Source organism: Vigna unguiculata, chromosome 6 (assembly GCF_037176805.1).
Source record: "Vigna unguiculata cultivar grain cowpea cultivar isolate G323 ecotype 2 chromosome 6, ASM3717680v1, whole genome shotgun sequence".
In the NCBI taxonomy this organism is placed as follows: Eukaryota; Viridiplantae; Streptophyta; class Magnoliopsida; order Fabales; family Fabaceae; genus Vigna; species Vigna unguiculata.
The window spans coordinates 47,990,138-48,008,977 of NC_140797.1; the positions used below are offsets into that span (position 1 = coordinate 47,990,138).

Here is an 18,840-nt window from a genome sequence, read left to right on the forward strand (position 1 = left end):
ACATTTCAAGCGTGTTTTGTAATAATATTTGACTTAACATTAAAGTAAAAATGTATCAAATAATATAAATAACTCAAATACAAAAATTCACGAAAAATTAAGAAACAAAAACATATTTAACCCAAATAATTAATCAGTATAAATGATAATTTGAAACGATTTTTGTATTGACAAAATTTAACACAAATGGTTTATTTATTTTTAAAATTTAAAGAGTGAATTGTATGAAAGTTTAAAATACAATTAAAATTTAATTTCAAATTATAATTTATGATATATATATATATATATATATATATATATATATATATATATATAATTTATCATCTTAAAGAAGAAGTAGGAGGAAGAAAAGTTGGAAAAGATAAATCTAATAAAAAATGATGATTTCCAACAAAATAATTGAATCAGTAAACAGTGGAAGCATGTCAAGAAAGTGAAGATAATAAAGATAACGTCAGCGTCAACGATGAAGTGGTTACATCAAATATTTGATCGACACGTAATATAAAAATTCATGATATGCCTACCATCTTTGAATTTCATGCTGAAACTGGTCATACTGTAAGCTCGTGATGTCGTATTTTCAAAAGCATGGTGAAGTGACTTTTTCGGGCTTTGTGACACTTATTAAATGGAAAATTACCTCTTGACAAAGAAACTTTTGACAAATTTAACAAAGTTTCTAAAAATAGAATTAAAACAGATTAAATTTTTATTTTTTAATTAAAATAAAATAATAAAATAATGTTTTTTTACTTGAATAGGAAACTTTGTCAAAAACTTTGTTAAAAAGTTTGTTAATCTATCATAACTCTTATTAAATTTTACATTTTACTTCTTGGAAGTTAAGCATGGTGGAAGTCTATTATTGGTGTTCTTTTCGTTGGGAAGACCTAAAAAATAACAAATAATAAACTGCTCAAGCAAAATTTAGATAATTTTTTTAAAAATAAACAATACGTAAAATAATAAAATGTATAAAATAAATAAAAGAAGAATCAATAAATACTAAAAATCTTTTATATGAAAGAAAAATTCATGGAACTTAGAAAACTTCTACTTATAAAAATTAATGTGTACACCATATTTTAGATACTTTAAATAAATAATAGGATGAATTTCAATGAAAAAATAATAATTTTTTTTTCAAATCTTCGCATAGGTTTGATCAGGGTAAACTAATTGTTATTTTTTTTTTTCATTCTTATGATTTTTTTATATTTTTACTAAAGGTGCTCATAATTTTGTGTATCTATTTCTCATTTTATTTTTATTTTTTTATAACCTAATGTAAGAATTACATATTTAAATTGCATAATAATGAACTGAAAGCTCATAAGACTTATTTTATTTTTCTTAAATAAATCGGTGTGAGTCCAACAAACTATTATAAATTTCTTTTAAATTTATTAATTTTTACTTCTAAATCCATCTAAATAAATAACACAAATTTTATTTTTAAATTCACTTAATTTCATTCATTTATTTTCTTTCCTTATCCAAAAGGATTGATTTATTGTTGTCTAGTACAATTTTCCTTGAATTTTAACTAAATCTTCATTTTTGTTTTTAATATCAATATCCAATTAACATAATACAGTACATAAATGATTAAGTAATTACAAATAATAATATTTAAAGTGAAACAAACTAAAAATGAACTGGACATAACTAATACGGAAAGCTCTCAAATTCAACCGACACACAGTATATTGATTGGGTTAAGTACAACTATGATAATGACATGTGCATGCATCTAAAAACAGTGAATTTGCAATTATTTTTTCTATAAAATTATTTAACAAAAACTATATATATATATCAACTATAAATAAATTGATAATATATAAATAGATGTAATTTTATTTTACATAATAATTTTATAAGATTAGATTAAGTTTATAGTTTATTATATATTTACAAAATTCGTTAGATAAAATTTTCTTATGTCGTTAATAAATATATAATGTCATGTTTAAGATATTAAAAATTTTAATATATTAAATATTTTATATCAACTAAAAATAAAAAAATAAATAATACAAATTTAATTTTACAAGAATTATATATATATATATATATATATATATATATATATATATATATATATATATATATATATATATATATATATATATACTTACAGAACCTCTCTTATAATCACAGCTCAATTGGGTCTTGGATAATGAGAATGTAACAGGTTTTAATGCACATATTTTAAATCTCTTATGCATTTACTTGCGTTATATAAATTATCTATTATTTTTTAAAACACATATACACAAAATGCCTTTTACCCTGGCTATAAATTTTGCTTAACATAATATTATTGACCACAACAATAATAACAACAAAAATCATGTAAATTAATCTCTAGGTCTTACTAAAATATATTAACTTGGATTAATCATGTAACGAATATTAAATACTAAGTTACTTAAATAAATGTTATTATTTCAACAATAAAATTTATTTAAAATAAAAAATATGATTTAAATTTTAATCTTATAATATTTTTATCTATTAAGTCATTATTATGTAAGACAACAATAGTTATAAAAAGGCTCAGCTCAATAATAACCTAAGCCCAACCCAATAATAACCTAAGCCCAAACCCAAATCATTATTAAACTAATAGTTTTAACAAGATTTGATATTCTTTAATTAATTAGTGTGGGATAAACGGTCTAAATCTTATAAACACGTTTACATACATACATACATTCATTCATATATAAATACATACATCCATCCATTCATACATACATATATACATCCATTTATACATACATTCATACAAACATATATACATACACTCATACATACATACAAACATACATACATCTATGCATGTATACAAAGATACATATATACATACATCTATTCATCCATATATACATACATGCATCCACACATACATACATTAATACATACATACATACAACAATACATACATCTATGCATCCATACAAAGATACATATATAGATACATTTATCCATCCACACATATATACAAACATACATACATACATCCATGCATACATGCATCCATCTATACATATATCTATCCATCCATACAAACATACATACATACATTCATGTATCCATCCATGCATTCATGCATACATACATACATGCATATATCAATAAATCTACACATTCATCCATTCATACATATGCACATACATACATCCATCCATACATACATCTATTTATCCATCCATTCATACATACATCTATACTTGCATACATACATACATGCATCCATCCATACATACATACATATATTCATACATACATCCATTTATCCATACATCTATCCATCCATACATATATGCATACAAACATACATACATATATGTATCCATTCATACATACATTCATACATGCATAGATCAATTAAACCATGCATGCATGCATGCATACATACATACATGCATAGATCAATTCATCCATCCATGCATGTATACATACATATATACTACATACATACATAAATACTACACACATACATGCATAAGTACATACATTCATTCAGACAAACATGCATCCATCCATACATACATACATACACCCATAAATACTTACATACATACATTCGTACATACATACATACATCTATCCATTCATCCATTCATACATACATACATACATACATTCATCCATCCATCCATCCATCCATTCATACATACATACATACATACATACATACATTCATACAAATATACATCTATCAATCCATATATACATACATGCATCCACACATTCATACATTAATACATACATACAACAATACATACATCTATGCATCCATACAAAGATACATATATAGATACATCTATCCATCCACACATACATACATACATGCATCCATCTATACATATATTTATCCATCCATACAAACATACATATATACATTCATGTATCCATCCATGCATTCATGCATACATACATACATAAATCAATACATCTACACATGCATGCATACATACATACATTCATCCATACATATACACATACATGCATCCTACATACATGCATTCATCCATACTTGCATACATACATACATGCATGCATGCATAAATACATACATGCATCTATTCATCCATGCATACATATATACATACGTACATGCATCCATACATACATACATTTATCCATACATGCATTCATGCATACATACATACATGCATATATCAATACATCTACACATGCATACACACATACATACATACTACACATACATGTATTCATCCACACATACATATATTCATACATTCATCCATACATACATTCATGCATACATACATACATGCATTCATCCATACTTGCATACATACATACATGGATGCATAAATACATACATAAATCCATCTATCTATGCATTCATACATGCATACATGAATACATATATACATACATACATACATGCATCCATTCATACATACATACATACATACATACATGTATCCATCCATGCATTCATGCATACATACATACATACATGCATATATCAATACATCTACACATATACATGTATTCATCCACACATACATACATTCATCCATACATACACACATACATGCATCCATACATACATTCATGCATACATACATGCATTCATCCATACTTGCATACATACATACATACATGCATGCATAAATACATACATGCATACATGAATACATATATACATATATACATACATCCATCCATACATACATACATTCATGTATCCATCCATGCATAAATACATACATACATACATACATGCATATATCAATACATCTATACATGCATGCATACATACATACATTCATCCATACATATACACATACATGCATCCTACATACATGCATTCATCCATACTTGCATACATACATACATGCATGCATGCATAAATACATACATGCATCTATTCATCCATGCATACATATATACATACGTACATGCATCCATACATACATACATGTATCCATACATGCATTCATGCATACATACATACATGCATATATCAATACATCTACACATGCATACACACATACATACATACTACACATACATGTATTCATCCACACATACATATATTCATACATTCATCCATACATACATTCATGCATACATACATACATGCATTCATCCATACTTGCATACATACATACATGGATGCATAAATACATACATAAATCCATCTATCTATGCATTCATACATGCATACATGAATACATATATACATACATACATACATGCATCCATTCATACATACATACATACATACATACATGTATCCATCCATGCATTCATGCATACATACATACATACATGCATATATCAATACATCTACACATATACATGTATTCATCCACACATACATACATTCATGCATACATACATGCATTCATCCATACTTGCATACATACATGCATACATACATGCATTCATCCATACTTGCATACATACATACATACATGCATGCATAAATACATACATGCATATATGAATACATATATACATATATACATACATCCATCCATACATACATACATTCATGTATCCATCCATGCATAAATACATACATACATACATACATGCATATATCAATACATCTATACATGCATGCATACATACATACTACACATATACATGCATTTATCCACACATATACATACACACATACATACATTCATGCATATATGCATGCATTCATCCATACTTGCCTACATATATACATGCATTCATACATGAATACATATATACATACATACATACATTCATGCATCCAAAAATGCATTCATGCATACATACATATATACATGCATATACCAATACATATATACATGCATGCATACATACATACATACTACACATATATATGCATTCATCCAAACATACACACATACATGCATCCATACATAAATTCATGCATACATACATGCATGCATAAATACATACATGCATCCATCCATACATGCATTCATACATGCATACATGAATAAATATATACAAAGATATCATCCATTCATACATATGCACATACATACATCCATCCATACATCTATTTATCCATCCATACAAATATACATACATATATGTATCCATTCATACATACATTCATACTTGCATACATACATACATGCATGCATTCATCCATACATATATACTTACACCCATAAATACTTACATACATATATTCATACATAGATACATACATCCATACATACATACATCCATCTATCCATACATCTATTCATCCATACATACATGCATACAAACATACATACATATATGTATCCATTCATACATACATCATACATACATGCATAGATCAATTCATCCATGCATGCATGCATACATACATACTTGCATAGATCAATTAATCCATCTACTACATACATAAATACTACACACATACATGCATAAGTACATACATTCATTCATACATACATGCATCCATACATACATACATACACCCATAAATACTTACATACATACATCAATTCATACATACATTCGTACATACATACATACATTCATACATACACATTCATCCATCCATATATACATACATTCATACATACATATATACATTCATACATGCATACATACATGCATGCATACATACATCCATCCATGTATACATAGATACATATATTCATCTATCCATACATAGGTACATACGTCGATCTTACGACGTACATACATACATCTATACACACATAAATACATACATCCATACATACATCTTGCATACATATAACCGTAGATATATGCACACATACATATATACATGCATCCATATATACATACCTCCATACATACATGCATAATTACATACATACCTCCATATATTCATATATCCATACATACATTTATACATACACGCATACGTACATACATTATGTTATAAAGAAAAAAGTATTTGTGGAGAAATTTATCACCTTAGTATGTTTGAGTCTACCTAATTTTAGTGAGTTTGGCTTTGTTTATAACATTAGTGGTTGATGTATGCCTTTTCGAATTTTTCCTGGTTTCTGCAATGACTTTCAATTTGATACCTTTAGTGATACTATTAATATAATATAGCAGAAATTTTGATGAATCTAGTCAGGGCACATTTGACAATAACAATGATTTGGACTGGGGTTGTGCTATACAAAAATTCTAAACTTTATTCCAAACAAACGTGCTGACTTATTTTAATTGTGTTTGAAGGTAGTACATGCAATAGAGCTATGATAAACAAACCCCTTTTTTCAAGCTGATGTTACTTCTTGGACAACTGTTATTTTTTCAATCCTACTAAATTAACATGGTCTTAGCCAATTTATCATAACTAGTGGCTAAAGTAGACCTTAAATAGACTGGTAGATAAATACTGTTAAAATTTAAAAACAAAGCAAACACAAACGTATGATGAAAATTAGAAATTTGTTTACTGTTTGATAAGTTTGTAATTAACAGGGTCCTATTACTTCCCCCTACACTACACAAATCAATTTTGTAATTAACAGGGTTCTTTAACATTCCCTAAACCAACACCAGTGAAATCACACACAAACAAAGAAAAAAAAGAAGACAGAAAGAACATGATAAGCATGCTTGAATAAAACGTATTTAATGTTCTTTTTTTCTAAATTGAAATCAAAGAACCAAAGGAAGTGAGAAAAACAATACTTTATGCAGAAAAAATGAAGAATGGAGCTTGGAATGAGATTTCTCTGATTCAAATTCCTGATCGTAAGTTGCAATCTGCTGCTTAAACTAGTGAAGAAGAATCAAACTCTGATTGGAATGGAAGAATACCAACACAGAAGTGACAAATCTCGCGAATAACTGCCAACATAATAAAAGAAAATAAAAGGAATGAGCAAAAGCAAAATAGTAAGAGAAAGACATCAAGTTAAAGAATGTCTAAGATAGCAGCAGTGGACTCACCAACAACAGGATTTTGCAATAAGTAAATATGAAATCATACAAAATTTTGAGTCAGAAAAGCTTGTTAAAAATAAATTTCATAATGCATTAACAATATCAATTTTGAAAAGCCTGCTGAATTTAATCGTAGTGAATTTGCTGTTGCTAAAAAGAAATAAATGACGACAGATTGAACTATTTGGACAGAAAAGCGATTAGATGAACCTGAGAGACCAAGGAGAAGTGAACTTCATCTTCAAACAGTCTTTGGCTCATAATGAACTTTATCGTCAACCAGTCTTTGGCTCATAATGGAATTTCTTTCCGAACTACAGTGCAAAGTTAAAACATGTAGCAGACTAACACACAAACAAGGGATTGCATCTAATAGATTCAGTAAAATAGTTGATTTAAAAAGTGCAAGATGCAAATGTAAGGGTGCCAAAATAAACAAATTTCCCTTTATACAATTTTACATGTGTTAGCTGTTGTATATACCAAAATCAAAAAGTGAAACAAGACGTTACGTATTTCTCTCTATTATAATTACCGAGGAGAGTATACAAAAACAACCAATCCCTTTTCCTTTCACAATTTACAGGTAAAAGGGGTTAGGAGGAGGATGCACGTCTTGCATCTTCGACATAGACACATTCCCAGCGAGCAAATTGGGCGCCACATTATCCACCGGAAGAACAGGTTTCAACTGCATAACTTTCTCCGGAACCACTTTCTCGCCATCCACCTTAGCCAGAACCTCAAAATGTGTCGTCACAGTTTCAGGCTTTGTTCTCCACGCAGGGTAATCCTCCAACTCCTCTTCATTCACCTTCTTCTCAGCTTTGAAACCAATCTTCACGTAAGTCTGAGCAGAAACATCAGCCTTCAACAACCTAAAGGAACCTTTCTTGTCAGCCTTGTGCCCTAACACAGAATGCAACAGTTTCTCAAACCCCAACAAGTTCGCATTCGACCCATTAATCGAAGAAAGAGGCCACAAAGTTGAAAACTGAGTGGGTGTAAGAATTGTGGGCGCTTCACCGTCGAGATCAACGCTCGAAAATGACTCAACCTCTTTGGTCTTCAAGGGCGAAGACAATTCCACAAGACCAGGTGCAAGACGTTTAAGCTTCAACGAGGTTGATGTTGTTGAGTCGGAAGGCGCTGCTGCGATCGACGTGGGACCAACAATTCTCAGCGACAAAATCGGAGAAGCCTGGGTTCTAGAAGCATGGCGAAGATGTTCAGCGAGAGCCAAAAGACCGTTAGCGAAACCATTCTCCGTGCGATTTAAAGGAAGAGGAAAATCAAGAGGTTGACGGAGACTAACGGATCTTGCACCTTTAACGGTAACCGCCGCCCCATCCGCCAAAATCACTTTCTTCAACACACCAGCATCCACGTCATGCTACACAGACAAATCACCATTTATCAATTCAAAATTACAAATTACAATCATCGATCAATTGAAAAAAATAGGTTGAATTGAAATTAGGGCTTACAGGGAGAGAGAGTCTCATATCATTGGCGTCGTGAATCCAGAGTTCCATCGGCCCAGCGAGGACGAAGGGAGCCAGAACTGGAAGCCCGTTATCCGAGGCCCGTATCTTGACCAAGCCGGTATGGGCCTGGCCCTGGGACCGGAAAATGGGAAGATCCACATAATCCCAACGTTTGACGTCTTCGAGAAGTTTGAAGGGAATGACCTGATGATCGATTTCTAAGTCGAATCGGTACTCCACGGAATGCCCAACTTCAGCTTCTCGAGGATCGAACCCCGTAATCTTCACTTCATCCTCCCCCGTAATCCCAAATCCTTTCACAATTGAATCCTTCAAATCCTGCGCAAACCAAAAACGCCCAAACACGAGATTCAGAACCTACGATAAAATCATTTATAAAAAGAAAAAGAAAAGAGGATCGAATGAATGCGACGTACGGAAATGGCCTTGGGGTACGGGATTTCAGAGGCAAGACATGAATGAAAGAGGAGGACACCGATTCCGAAGAGGAGAAGCAAATTCATGGTGCGATTTGAAATTATTGGTTCGACGATGATGAAAGAGTTTTCTCGTGTGGGTTTGGGAGAAGAAAAGACAGAAGCATGGGTATATATATACAGTTCTTTGTTGTGTGATAGAAGGTTCTGGGGTGATGACGTGGACCAATGAGGATGGAGAAACTTATTTCGGAGAGACGTGATTGGTTGCTATTCGTGGAGGTCCGAAATGTGGCGAGTATATTTTCCTTCTTCTTTTCCATTAGCCGTAGCTTCCAAATCACGCGGCTTTTATTGCGGAACGAATTCAACCTTAAACGATGACGTTTTGCAGCATTGTGCGATTTTGCTAAAATACGAATCCTAAAAACACTATGGCGTCGCCCGGACTCGAACCGGAGACCTTCAGTGTGTTAGACTGACGTGATAACCAACTACACCACGACACCTTTTTGATAATATTGAAACGTTTTAAAGCTTATCTACGTGTTTTAAAATCGAAAGTTAATGATGTATCCTATAAAAGTTAGCTTGATATCTTCTATTTTTGTAATTTATATAAAGTATATCTTTAGATTAGTCTAAGCAATAATCGGTTTCAAAATATATGTAGATTTTTATCCGATAATTTATGATATTTATTTGAACTTCGATAATGATTTCTAGTTTGAGGTCCGATTAAGTAATGCTTAAAGAACAATTAAGTCGTTGACAACATAAGTCCGATTCTATTTACTGTGGCTTACGTAAATTGATTATTTGCGGGATTTTTTTGGTAGTGAGTATAATTATTAAACAGATAATACTAATGTTATGATGTATTTTTAGTAACAAGTTATAATATATATCTTAACTTTTATAATAACTACTTTAAAGAAACATAATGGACATTAAACTCATAAAATAGTTAATGTTTAATTAAAATGTATACAGTGTATCAAATATTATTCAATAAACATAATATTTATAGCAAATTACATATACAATTTTATCAACAAATTGACATCACTTCTATGTTTTATGGTTCACTTTTTTAAATAATAAAGCAATATCAAATGCTAAAGAAAATCATTTTGTGTATTATTTGTTATGGCAGAGATCTCGAATTAATTATAAATGAGACAAGCTCATAATATATATAGGTGAGTGCAAACCTCACCATACATATCAATTTTGTGGGGTAAAATTCTGTGATTTTGTTTTTAATATTTTTTATGTTAGGAATTTCGTGTTGATTATAAATAAAGCTAGTTTATCCTATATATAACTGATACAAATCTCACCTTACAAAACCAATTTTGTAGAGGTTGTGTTAGCTTAAAATTTATTTCTTAATATGGTACCAAAGTCATCAGTTAGAACTTAAACATGGTATAGAGTTATGAGTTAAAATTTATCTTAACGAGATTTATCGTTTGTTAGGCCTATTGTGCCATCCGCTATCAAAAAATTTGTTTTTTGTTGCGTTTATCATGTTATTCGGTATGAAATTTTGATGAATGATAGTGCTTATGCACTTGAACTAGACAATTAAGTTGAAAATCAATAAATCAAAATTGAAAGTTCATTTGTCACGTGAACAACCACTTTTTAAAATGATATCATATTCATGAATTTGAGTTTATCTTGATATATTTGTTGTTTGTTAAACCTTTTGTATCACTCACTATTAGAAGATTGAAAAATTTATTATTTATTGGATCTATCGTGTTATTCATTATTAAACTTTAGAATTAAAGTTTATTTTTTAATAAATTAATTGAGAAATTAATAATGATAGTGCCTAATTCATTTGAATACTGAAAATAAAAATTGATTCACGTATGTTGAATGTAAAAAAAATGTATTTTGATGTTATTTTAAAAACTTAGGCAACAGTGTTACTAATAATTTTTAGTTTTGGCCTAATAATTTCAATAATAAATATTATAGTAAATTATTAGTTTTGGCCTAATAATTTCAATAACAAATATTATAGTAAATTTGTATTTAGAATTTATCATTTTAAATTATCTTTTGATCACCCTCTTCCTCGTCATGAGAAAGAAAAAAATAGCTAAATGCTAGGAATATATGAGTAAAATATAAAGTTATCATAAGATTTAAATCTTTTATGGGACTATATTATAAAGAAATCCTGACAGCGATATAACTTATATTGTTAAGAAATAATATATCGATACCATTTGAAGACAAAACTCCTAAAGATTTCTGGGTTGTCTGGATCAAGTTGTAATTTAAATAGCCCCTTGACTGGATATAGTTTTCAAGTGACATTTTCTCTTCATTTTAATAAACATTATAAGCGATGTCTAGTTGCAAAATATATATATATATATATATATATATATATATATATATATATATATATATATATATATATATATATATTCAGAACTTATTTTATATTCAGCCGCACAAAGATATTACATTATGTACTTGATTTATCCATTTATTCATATCTATATATATCTAACTTTCCTTTTCTCTCCGTATGTAAATAGAAATATAGAAATATTTTAAACATAAGGACAATCTACAGACGACCCAGCAGTACATAAAAAACAAAAGTAATGACGGGCATGATCATTAATTTAATTAGTTATTTTTATTTGATTTGGTTCTTATTTTTATTTTGTATTTAATTAGATCTTTATTTATGTTAAATTTTGGTTAATTTTGTTCTTTTTATTAATAATGTTTAAATAATTAATATTTTTTAACAGTATATGTCACATGTTAACTCATCATTTTTTTAAATTTTAAATTTTTATTTAATTTTTTTTTAATTTCAAAAAAATTATCCACGTGTCAATTCACAATTGTATCACGTGTCAGTTTATAGTTGTATTATTTATTTTTGTTCAATTTATTCATAATATTCGTTATTTTTGTTCAGTTCTTTTCATATATTCGTTATTTTTGTTTAATTTAGTCACCATTTATATTAAAATGAAACAATTTTTTCCTTTCAAATTGAGAGCAAATTTAATCTTTTATAAATATTCTATATATATATATATATATATATATAATTGACATTATTATTAGTTATTTTTGAAAATCAATTATAAATTGAATATAATTCTTATGTTTAATTATTAAATAGAATATAATTATTTAAAATATTATTAAAATATAATTATTAAATGTTTTCAAAATATATATTAACATTTGTAAATTTGACATTTAAATCTAAAATATTTAATATTTGTATTTCATTTTAGATATCAAATTAAAATCTAAAATATTTTATATTTAAATGATAATTTTATAATTATTAGTTTACTTTTCTAAAATATTTCTAACATTTGAAAAAAAATTAAATATTAATTTTAGAAGTATCAGTGATTTAGAACATAAACATTTAACCAAAATTGGAATAAAAAATAAAAAAATAACTAATAAAAAAAATAGGAGCTAACACATAACATATAATGTTAAAAAATGTTAACTATTTAAATACCGTTAATAAAAAAAATCAAATTAACTCAAATTTGACGAAAATGTGAACGCAAAACAAAAAAATAGAACCAAATTGAATAAGAAAAACGAAAATAAAAACCAAACATATATTTAAACCATTTAATTAAGACTAAAAGCAACATTCTAATTAACAATTATAGCACTTTAAAAAAGTGATCGGTTTAGACTTTCCAAAAGGAACAACTTAAAATTCCTCGTCTTGTGCTAATATCTTTGTCTTTACACGTTGGGTGGATTGGTTTTATATTTAAAAAGATAATCATGTCTAGCTGTGGTTGAGATCGAAGCCATCAAATTTAGAAAACTTCATTTTTTCAAGGATTTAAGGAAATCAAATCTGTCAGAAAAAAACCCAAAATAATATTAAACATTGAAGAGAAAAAATTTCGAACTCGTTTAAATTTATTTATGATATATTTTTCTGAAAGATGGTGGGATCGGAGGAAAATCATTTTAAATAGCAAGGACTTTCAACTACCGAAATGAAAAATGGATTAGGAAGACATAATATAGTTTTGGTGTGATAAAAGACAATGACATTTAAAACTCAATATCTATTTTTCTTTGAATCATTTCTATATTTTTTGTAAGATTTATACGTTGATATCTAAACTAAACCACACCTTGTAGAATATCATGTTAAAATTTTGCAACATGTAAGAGGTAAAAATACCATTATTCCATCACTAACAATGTAACCAAAACCTATTTATTTCAATAAAGGAAAGTAACCCATAACACTTGGGAAAACAAACATAACAACAAGTGACTCAACAAAGCCATGTAAGAAATAGATGGAAAACAGGTGCAGTTGATCTTCTCAACTTCCTGCAAAAAAATGCATAAGAAGCTCTACATTCACTCATGAAACAAGAGGGTGATAATAACAATGCCAACAAGTTAACCATGGAAAAACCCTCCTGCAAAATGAACCTCAGAGCAATGGTGAAGGTGGCAGAGACATTGCAGGCCTTGAAAACAGAGTTATTATTGAAGAACATCATAAACTTGATAATATGAAACTTGTTCATACTAATATGAAAAAGCTGAGCGTAAACTTCTCACGAGATCCTTCACTGTCATGCAGAATTCCATATCCATCTGCAATTTTCAGAAACGGGTTTCCTTACTGAAAGAAATGAACACTTATTGATTATTTGAATGGAAAATGTGCAGAAATTACCTGAGCAATAATGGTTATATCAAGAATGAAACTCCCAAATGACAACGCACTGCTATTGGTAACTTTTAAATGGAGTTTCTCAATTTCGCTGATCGTTTTCTCTATGATTCCTTTATTCTTCTCACAGTGTATTCTTATGAGAACATTTCTTTCGCAAAATCTTGCTTCGATTTCAGGTAGTGCCCCGTCCAATGTACCACCGGTATCTGAACTAGAAGAGTCTTCAGCATCATCGGATAGCTGAGATTTCTTCACAGTTACGACAGATTCCACAGTTCTCTTTCTGTTTTGTTCCTCCTCAAGAGTACCCACTTTCTCTTGCAATTGCTTCAAGTACTTGATTGCTTCTCCAAGAACAGAAGCTTTGTCCATCTGTTAGTAGGGAATTGAAAAAAGACAGAAAAAAGAAGACTTTAAACATTATTTCGGGTTAAAGGAATCATAATCTAAGAAAATGGATGAAAAAAAATAAAACAGTAACAACTATGACAGCACAAAAACTATTACTGTTCACTAGCATATAATGTTACATATTCAATTCTAAGAGCTTTCTTTCTGTCTTCCATTCAAAAGATTTCATATATCCTAACCGAGTTCATGAAATAGCAAAGGAAGATATAAAATCTTCAATTGTTTCTTACAAGACTAGGTGAAAACATGCTTAGACAAAAGCAAAAGATCTTTTTCAAGAATACATTACTTTTTAACCTAAAATCTTAAAAAGGATGATGTGTTTTTATCGACTGTGAAAACACAGCACTGAAACCTAGACTAAATTAAGGTAAAAGAATGATATCAGTTTCGATCTAAAATCTTCGCATAATGGATTTACGAGTTTTCTTCATACTTAACTTTCTCATCTATCCAATATGAGATTTAGGTTCATATTTGAATTATGAACAAAAACTTCAAAATGTTCAAACACATTTCCTTTATAAAAGACATAAGCATTAACCTCAAAATCATGTTGACAAAATGAAAAAGCATTATAACAACATTATTCAGCACCTTCTTCAGGCCAGGAACGAGAGCAGATAGAGCAATGAACCGCTGGCTGAGCTTCTCTCTCCGCTTCCTTTCAGCTATTATGTGGTCCTGAGGCTGAGAAAGTTTGGGACGTGTTTCAATCTTTATGGCCTCATGGTTAGCCTTGAAGTGATAGTTCTGATTTCCCAAGGTTCCTTGAGAGACCAACATCTCAGCAAGAGCACTGTTATCAATTTCAGGACACACCATTTCCACCTTAGGCTTCCCTAGGCCCAATTCATTTGAGAAATTCGAATTAACAAATGAAAGAAGATTTGAGCATGAAGCATATTGCGTCTCTGGTGTCTGATGCTGACTTTTCTTGCTAATCCAGTTGTTGTTTCTGAGCTGTTTTGTGGGTCTTTCGTTTCCATTTGGTGATGTTTCCATCGATGCTTTGGGGTTGAAGTTTGAGTTACCAGAAAAGGAGACCTTCTGCAAACTCTCACCAAAAGCAGCTCCTGTTAAACAACTTGTATCAGTTGGGTTTAACTGCCACTGATGAAGAAAGTTAGGATCCTCTATTATCCCCTGAAAATTCAGAAAACAAGGAAGAAAGAATAACCGTGAATTAAATGATTCCAAATATAAGAATGTAACAAATGATTCACCATCAACTTCCATATGTTTATTTACCTTATAGTTCCAACTAAGAATAATAATTATATGCATCTTACCAGTTCAGGTAACCCTCTGATTGATGAAATCTCCATATGAAAACTCCTCATGCAATGAAAAACGGCTGAAGAAAATATCCTGGAACAGAAGTAAGAAGAAGTTCATCAGTTTGGTACCTAAATGGTTGCTTAATGGCCACTAGCAAAAACTCATGGAAGAAATAAAGCCACATACTCAGACTATAACATCCCATGAAGTGAGAATAATTCTTGGGAACTTGCTTTCATGTTCATGCATATATATACTACAAAAGATCTTAAAAATATTGGTTACTTATAATTCCTTTTGCATACTCTACCTTCACAGTGTTCCAATATAACACAGTTGCACTGTGATGGTCACAGGTTGTTGATGTGAATGGGATTATACAGAAGCACAGAAGGGTATTGTCAACTAAGGATAATAGACAACACTCATCCTATTTTATATTTTAGAGCCTCCTTCATGCTGACAAATAAATACCTCCACCGATTGTTATTTTGTGGACTTTGGCAGTGTTCTTCACCAACTAGACATTGAAATTTTTTGATGATAGCTTCGCAAATCCAAGGATGCTTCCTCGTCATGTGGTCCCTCACAAAACCTATTTGCCTAACTCACTTTTACCCTTTTGTGCCTTTTTCCCAAGTTACGTTCTTAGATCCCTCCTCATCAATTATTCATTCTCTGGGTCAAATATCATTGGAAAATCATAGTAATAAACAAGCAAGATCTTGGAAATTGATTAACAAAATAGTGCAATCATTCATGTGTGGTATATGGTAATTCATTCTTGCAATCAATTACCAGTTGGTAAGTTGTCATTTTCCAAATATGAATGAAAAGGTTGGTCATAAACAACAGTTCCAAGTTTTCTTTTTTTGTTGAAACACAACAAAGTTTCCATTGACTAAAGAAAATTGAAGCCAATTGCGAAAGGGCATGTGTGGAAGAGGAAATTGATGGTTCAGTGATAGTGTGGGCCTCAGAACCGGCTTATTAAAGAGTCCACACAATAATTAAAGGGATATTCAAAATTGCAGAGATGATAGTTTTGTCGTTTGCTAAGGAGTGTGGATACAAGTTAGGCAATAATTAGAGAAAAAAAATAGTGGTGGTGTTATGATCAAAGGGTATAAAATAATAATGGTGGCGAGATTTTCAAATAATTCTCCAACTTAGTTGACGCCAATCCTAGAAACTCGGAGCCAGAGTGGCTAGCAAATGCTGATTCATGTTGGAAATTAATGGTTGAGTCCAGTTTTGGATATGCTGGCTTAGAAATAAATGGTGTGTGCGTGTGTTGAAAGTTGAACTATTTGGGACACAGTACTTTTATAGAAATCTTGCATCATAAACGTGGATTTGTTACTCTCACTTTTTCATTTTGGCGGTTCCCACCTCTTAAAAACCAAAAGTAAATTGAAGATGATAGCTTGTTAATTTCAAAGTGATCATTAAAAGGGCATTCCAAGTCTAAAATAAGGAAATTTATTACATGTTCAGACTAATCTAAAATATATGAAAACAATACCCTCTGGAAAAGACCCCAATACCCCCACTTACCTTCTTGACAGCTGTCCCATTTAATGGTTTTTTCGTAACTTTGCTTCTTCCCGTCATCTGCCCATTCTGAATTTCGTTTCTGACCAATGTACCCCTACCATGAAGCCTGGAACAAGTTCGATTGTCTGGCCAAATATGTAATTTTCGTTTTCCCGCCTTAGATGGAGGAGTACTGCATGATTTGATTGATTTGCATGGATTAATTAATGCTCTCAGCTGCTTTGCTCAATTCCTTTGCGTACAAAGTTCATTGTTGTGTATTTGAAAAATTGTTTGAGCTGGGTTCTGCAGTTTCTTCTTCCACAGTTTCTTCTTCCTCAGTTTTGCATCTCCGTTCTTCAGAATCTTAACCCATCTTCTTAAGGTCTTCCATTTCTTTGGTTTTTGTGGTTGAGTCTTTATTTTATTTTCTTTTCTGAGTTCGTCGTGGGTTTGTCTTATCTTAACCCTCAGATTTCGTTTTTTTCTTCGTTTTTCTGTACTTTTCTTCGTTTTTTTGTTGTTGTTTTAGTTTGTATGGTTTACCAGGTATGTATTATGTGATTTTGTAGTTTTCTTCGTTTTTTTGTTGTTGTTTCAGTTTGTATGGTTTACCAGGTATGTATTATGTGATTTTGTAGTTTTCTTCGTTTTTTTTTTTTGTTGTTTCATTTTTGTATGGTTTACCAGGTATGTATTCTGTGATTTTGTAGTTTTTTTCGTTTTTTTTGTTGTTTCAGTTTTGTATGGTTTGCCAGGTATGTATTCTGTGATTTTGAGTTTATGAGTTGTGGTTTTCGTTTGTTCTTTCCGTTAAGGGTGGCTGTTATTTTTTTGTCCGATTCTGTAGTTGGTGTTATTACGTTCTTTGTGTTTTAACTTGGTGTAGGTTGTGTTTGTATGTTGTGATGGCGAGAAAACTTGATCTTATCAAAGATATTGATGACAAGAAAGAAACATTGAAACTTGCTGTTAGAGTCAAAGACTTGTGGTTTGTTCAAAACCGGGATAATAGTCGTCATATGGA

At 30.2% G+C, this 18,840-nt stretch overlaps 2 protein-coding genes and 1 non-coding gene across 4 annotated transcripts; all 3 read right to left on the reverse strand.

Annotated features, from left to right (window-relative positions):
- Positions 1-8,350: 8,350 nt before the first annotated feature.
- On the reverse strand, positions 8,351-10,022 carry TIN1 (tunicamycin induced protein). The gene is made up of 3 exons (XM_028077744.2): positions 9,857-10,022; positions 9,420-9,758; positions 8,351-9,325 (listed from the first exon to the last, which is right to left on the reverse strand). Exons 1-3 carry the CDS (start codon positions 9,941-9,943, stop codon positions 8,513-8,515), a joined length of 1,239 nt encoding a protein of 412 aa, XP_027933545.2. The 5' UTR covers positions 9,944-10,022; the 3' UTR covers positions 8,351-8,512.
- Positions 10,023-10,291: 269 nt separating this feature from the next.
- TRNAV-AAC (transfer RNA valine (anticodon AAC)) lies at positions 10,292-10,365 on the reverse strand. Its single transcript has one exon. It is a non-coding gene; the product is annotated as a tRNA-Val (tRNA).
- A 3,724-nt stretch (positions 10,366-14,089) lies between these two features.
- Positions 14,090-16,787, reverse strand: LOC114186947 (transcription factor bHLH25-like). 2 transcript variants are annotated; one of them, XM_028075031.2, is made up of 5 exons: positions 16,588-16,787; positions 16,289-16,367; positions 15,594-16,142; positions 14,586-14,957; positions 14,090-14,503 (listed from the first exon to the last, which is right to left on the reverse strand). In XM_028075031.2, exons 2-5 carry the CDS (start codon positions 16,337-16,339, stop codon positions 14,435-14,437), a joined length of 1,041 nt encoding a protein of 346 aa, XP_027930832.2. In that variant the 5' UTR covers positions 16,340-16,367; positions 16,588-16,787; the 3' UTR covers positions 14,090-14,434. The 2 variants fall into 2 exon arrangements, with proteins under 2 accessions (XP_027930832.2, XP_027930831.2); XM_028075030.2 differs by having other exon boundaries at positions 16,464-16,739.
- Between the last annotated feature and the right edge of the window lie 2,053 nt (positions 16,788-18,840).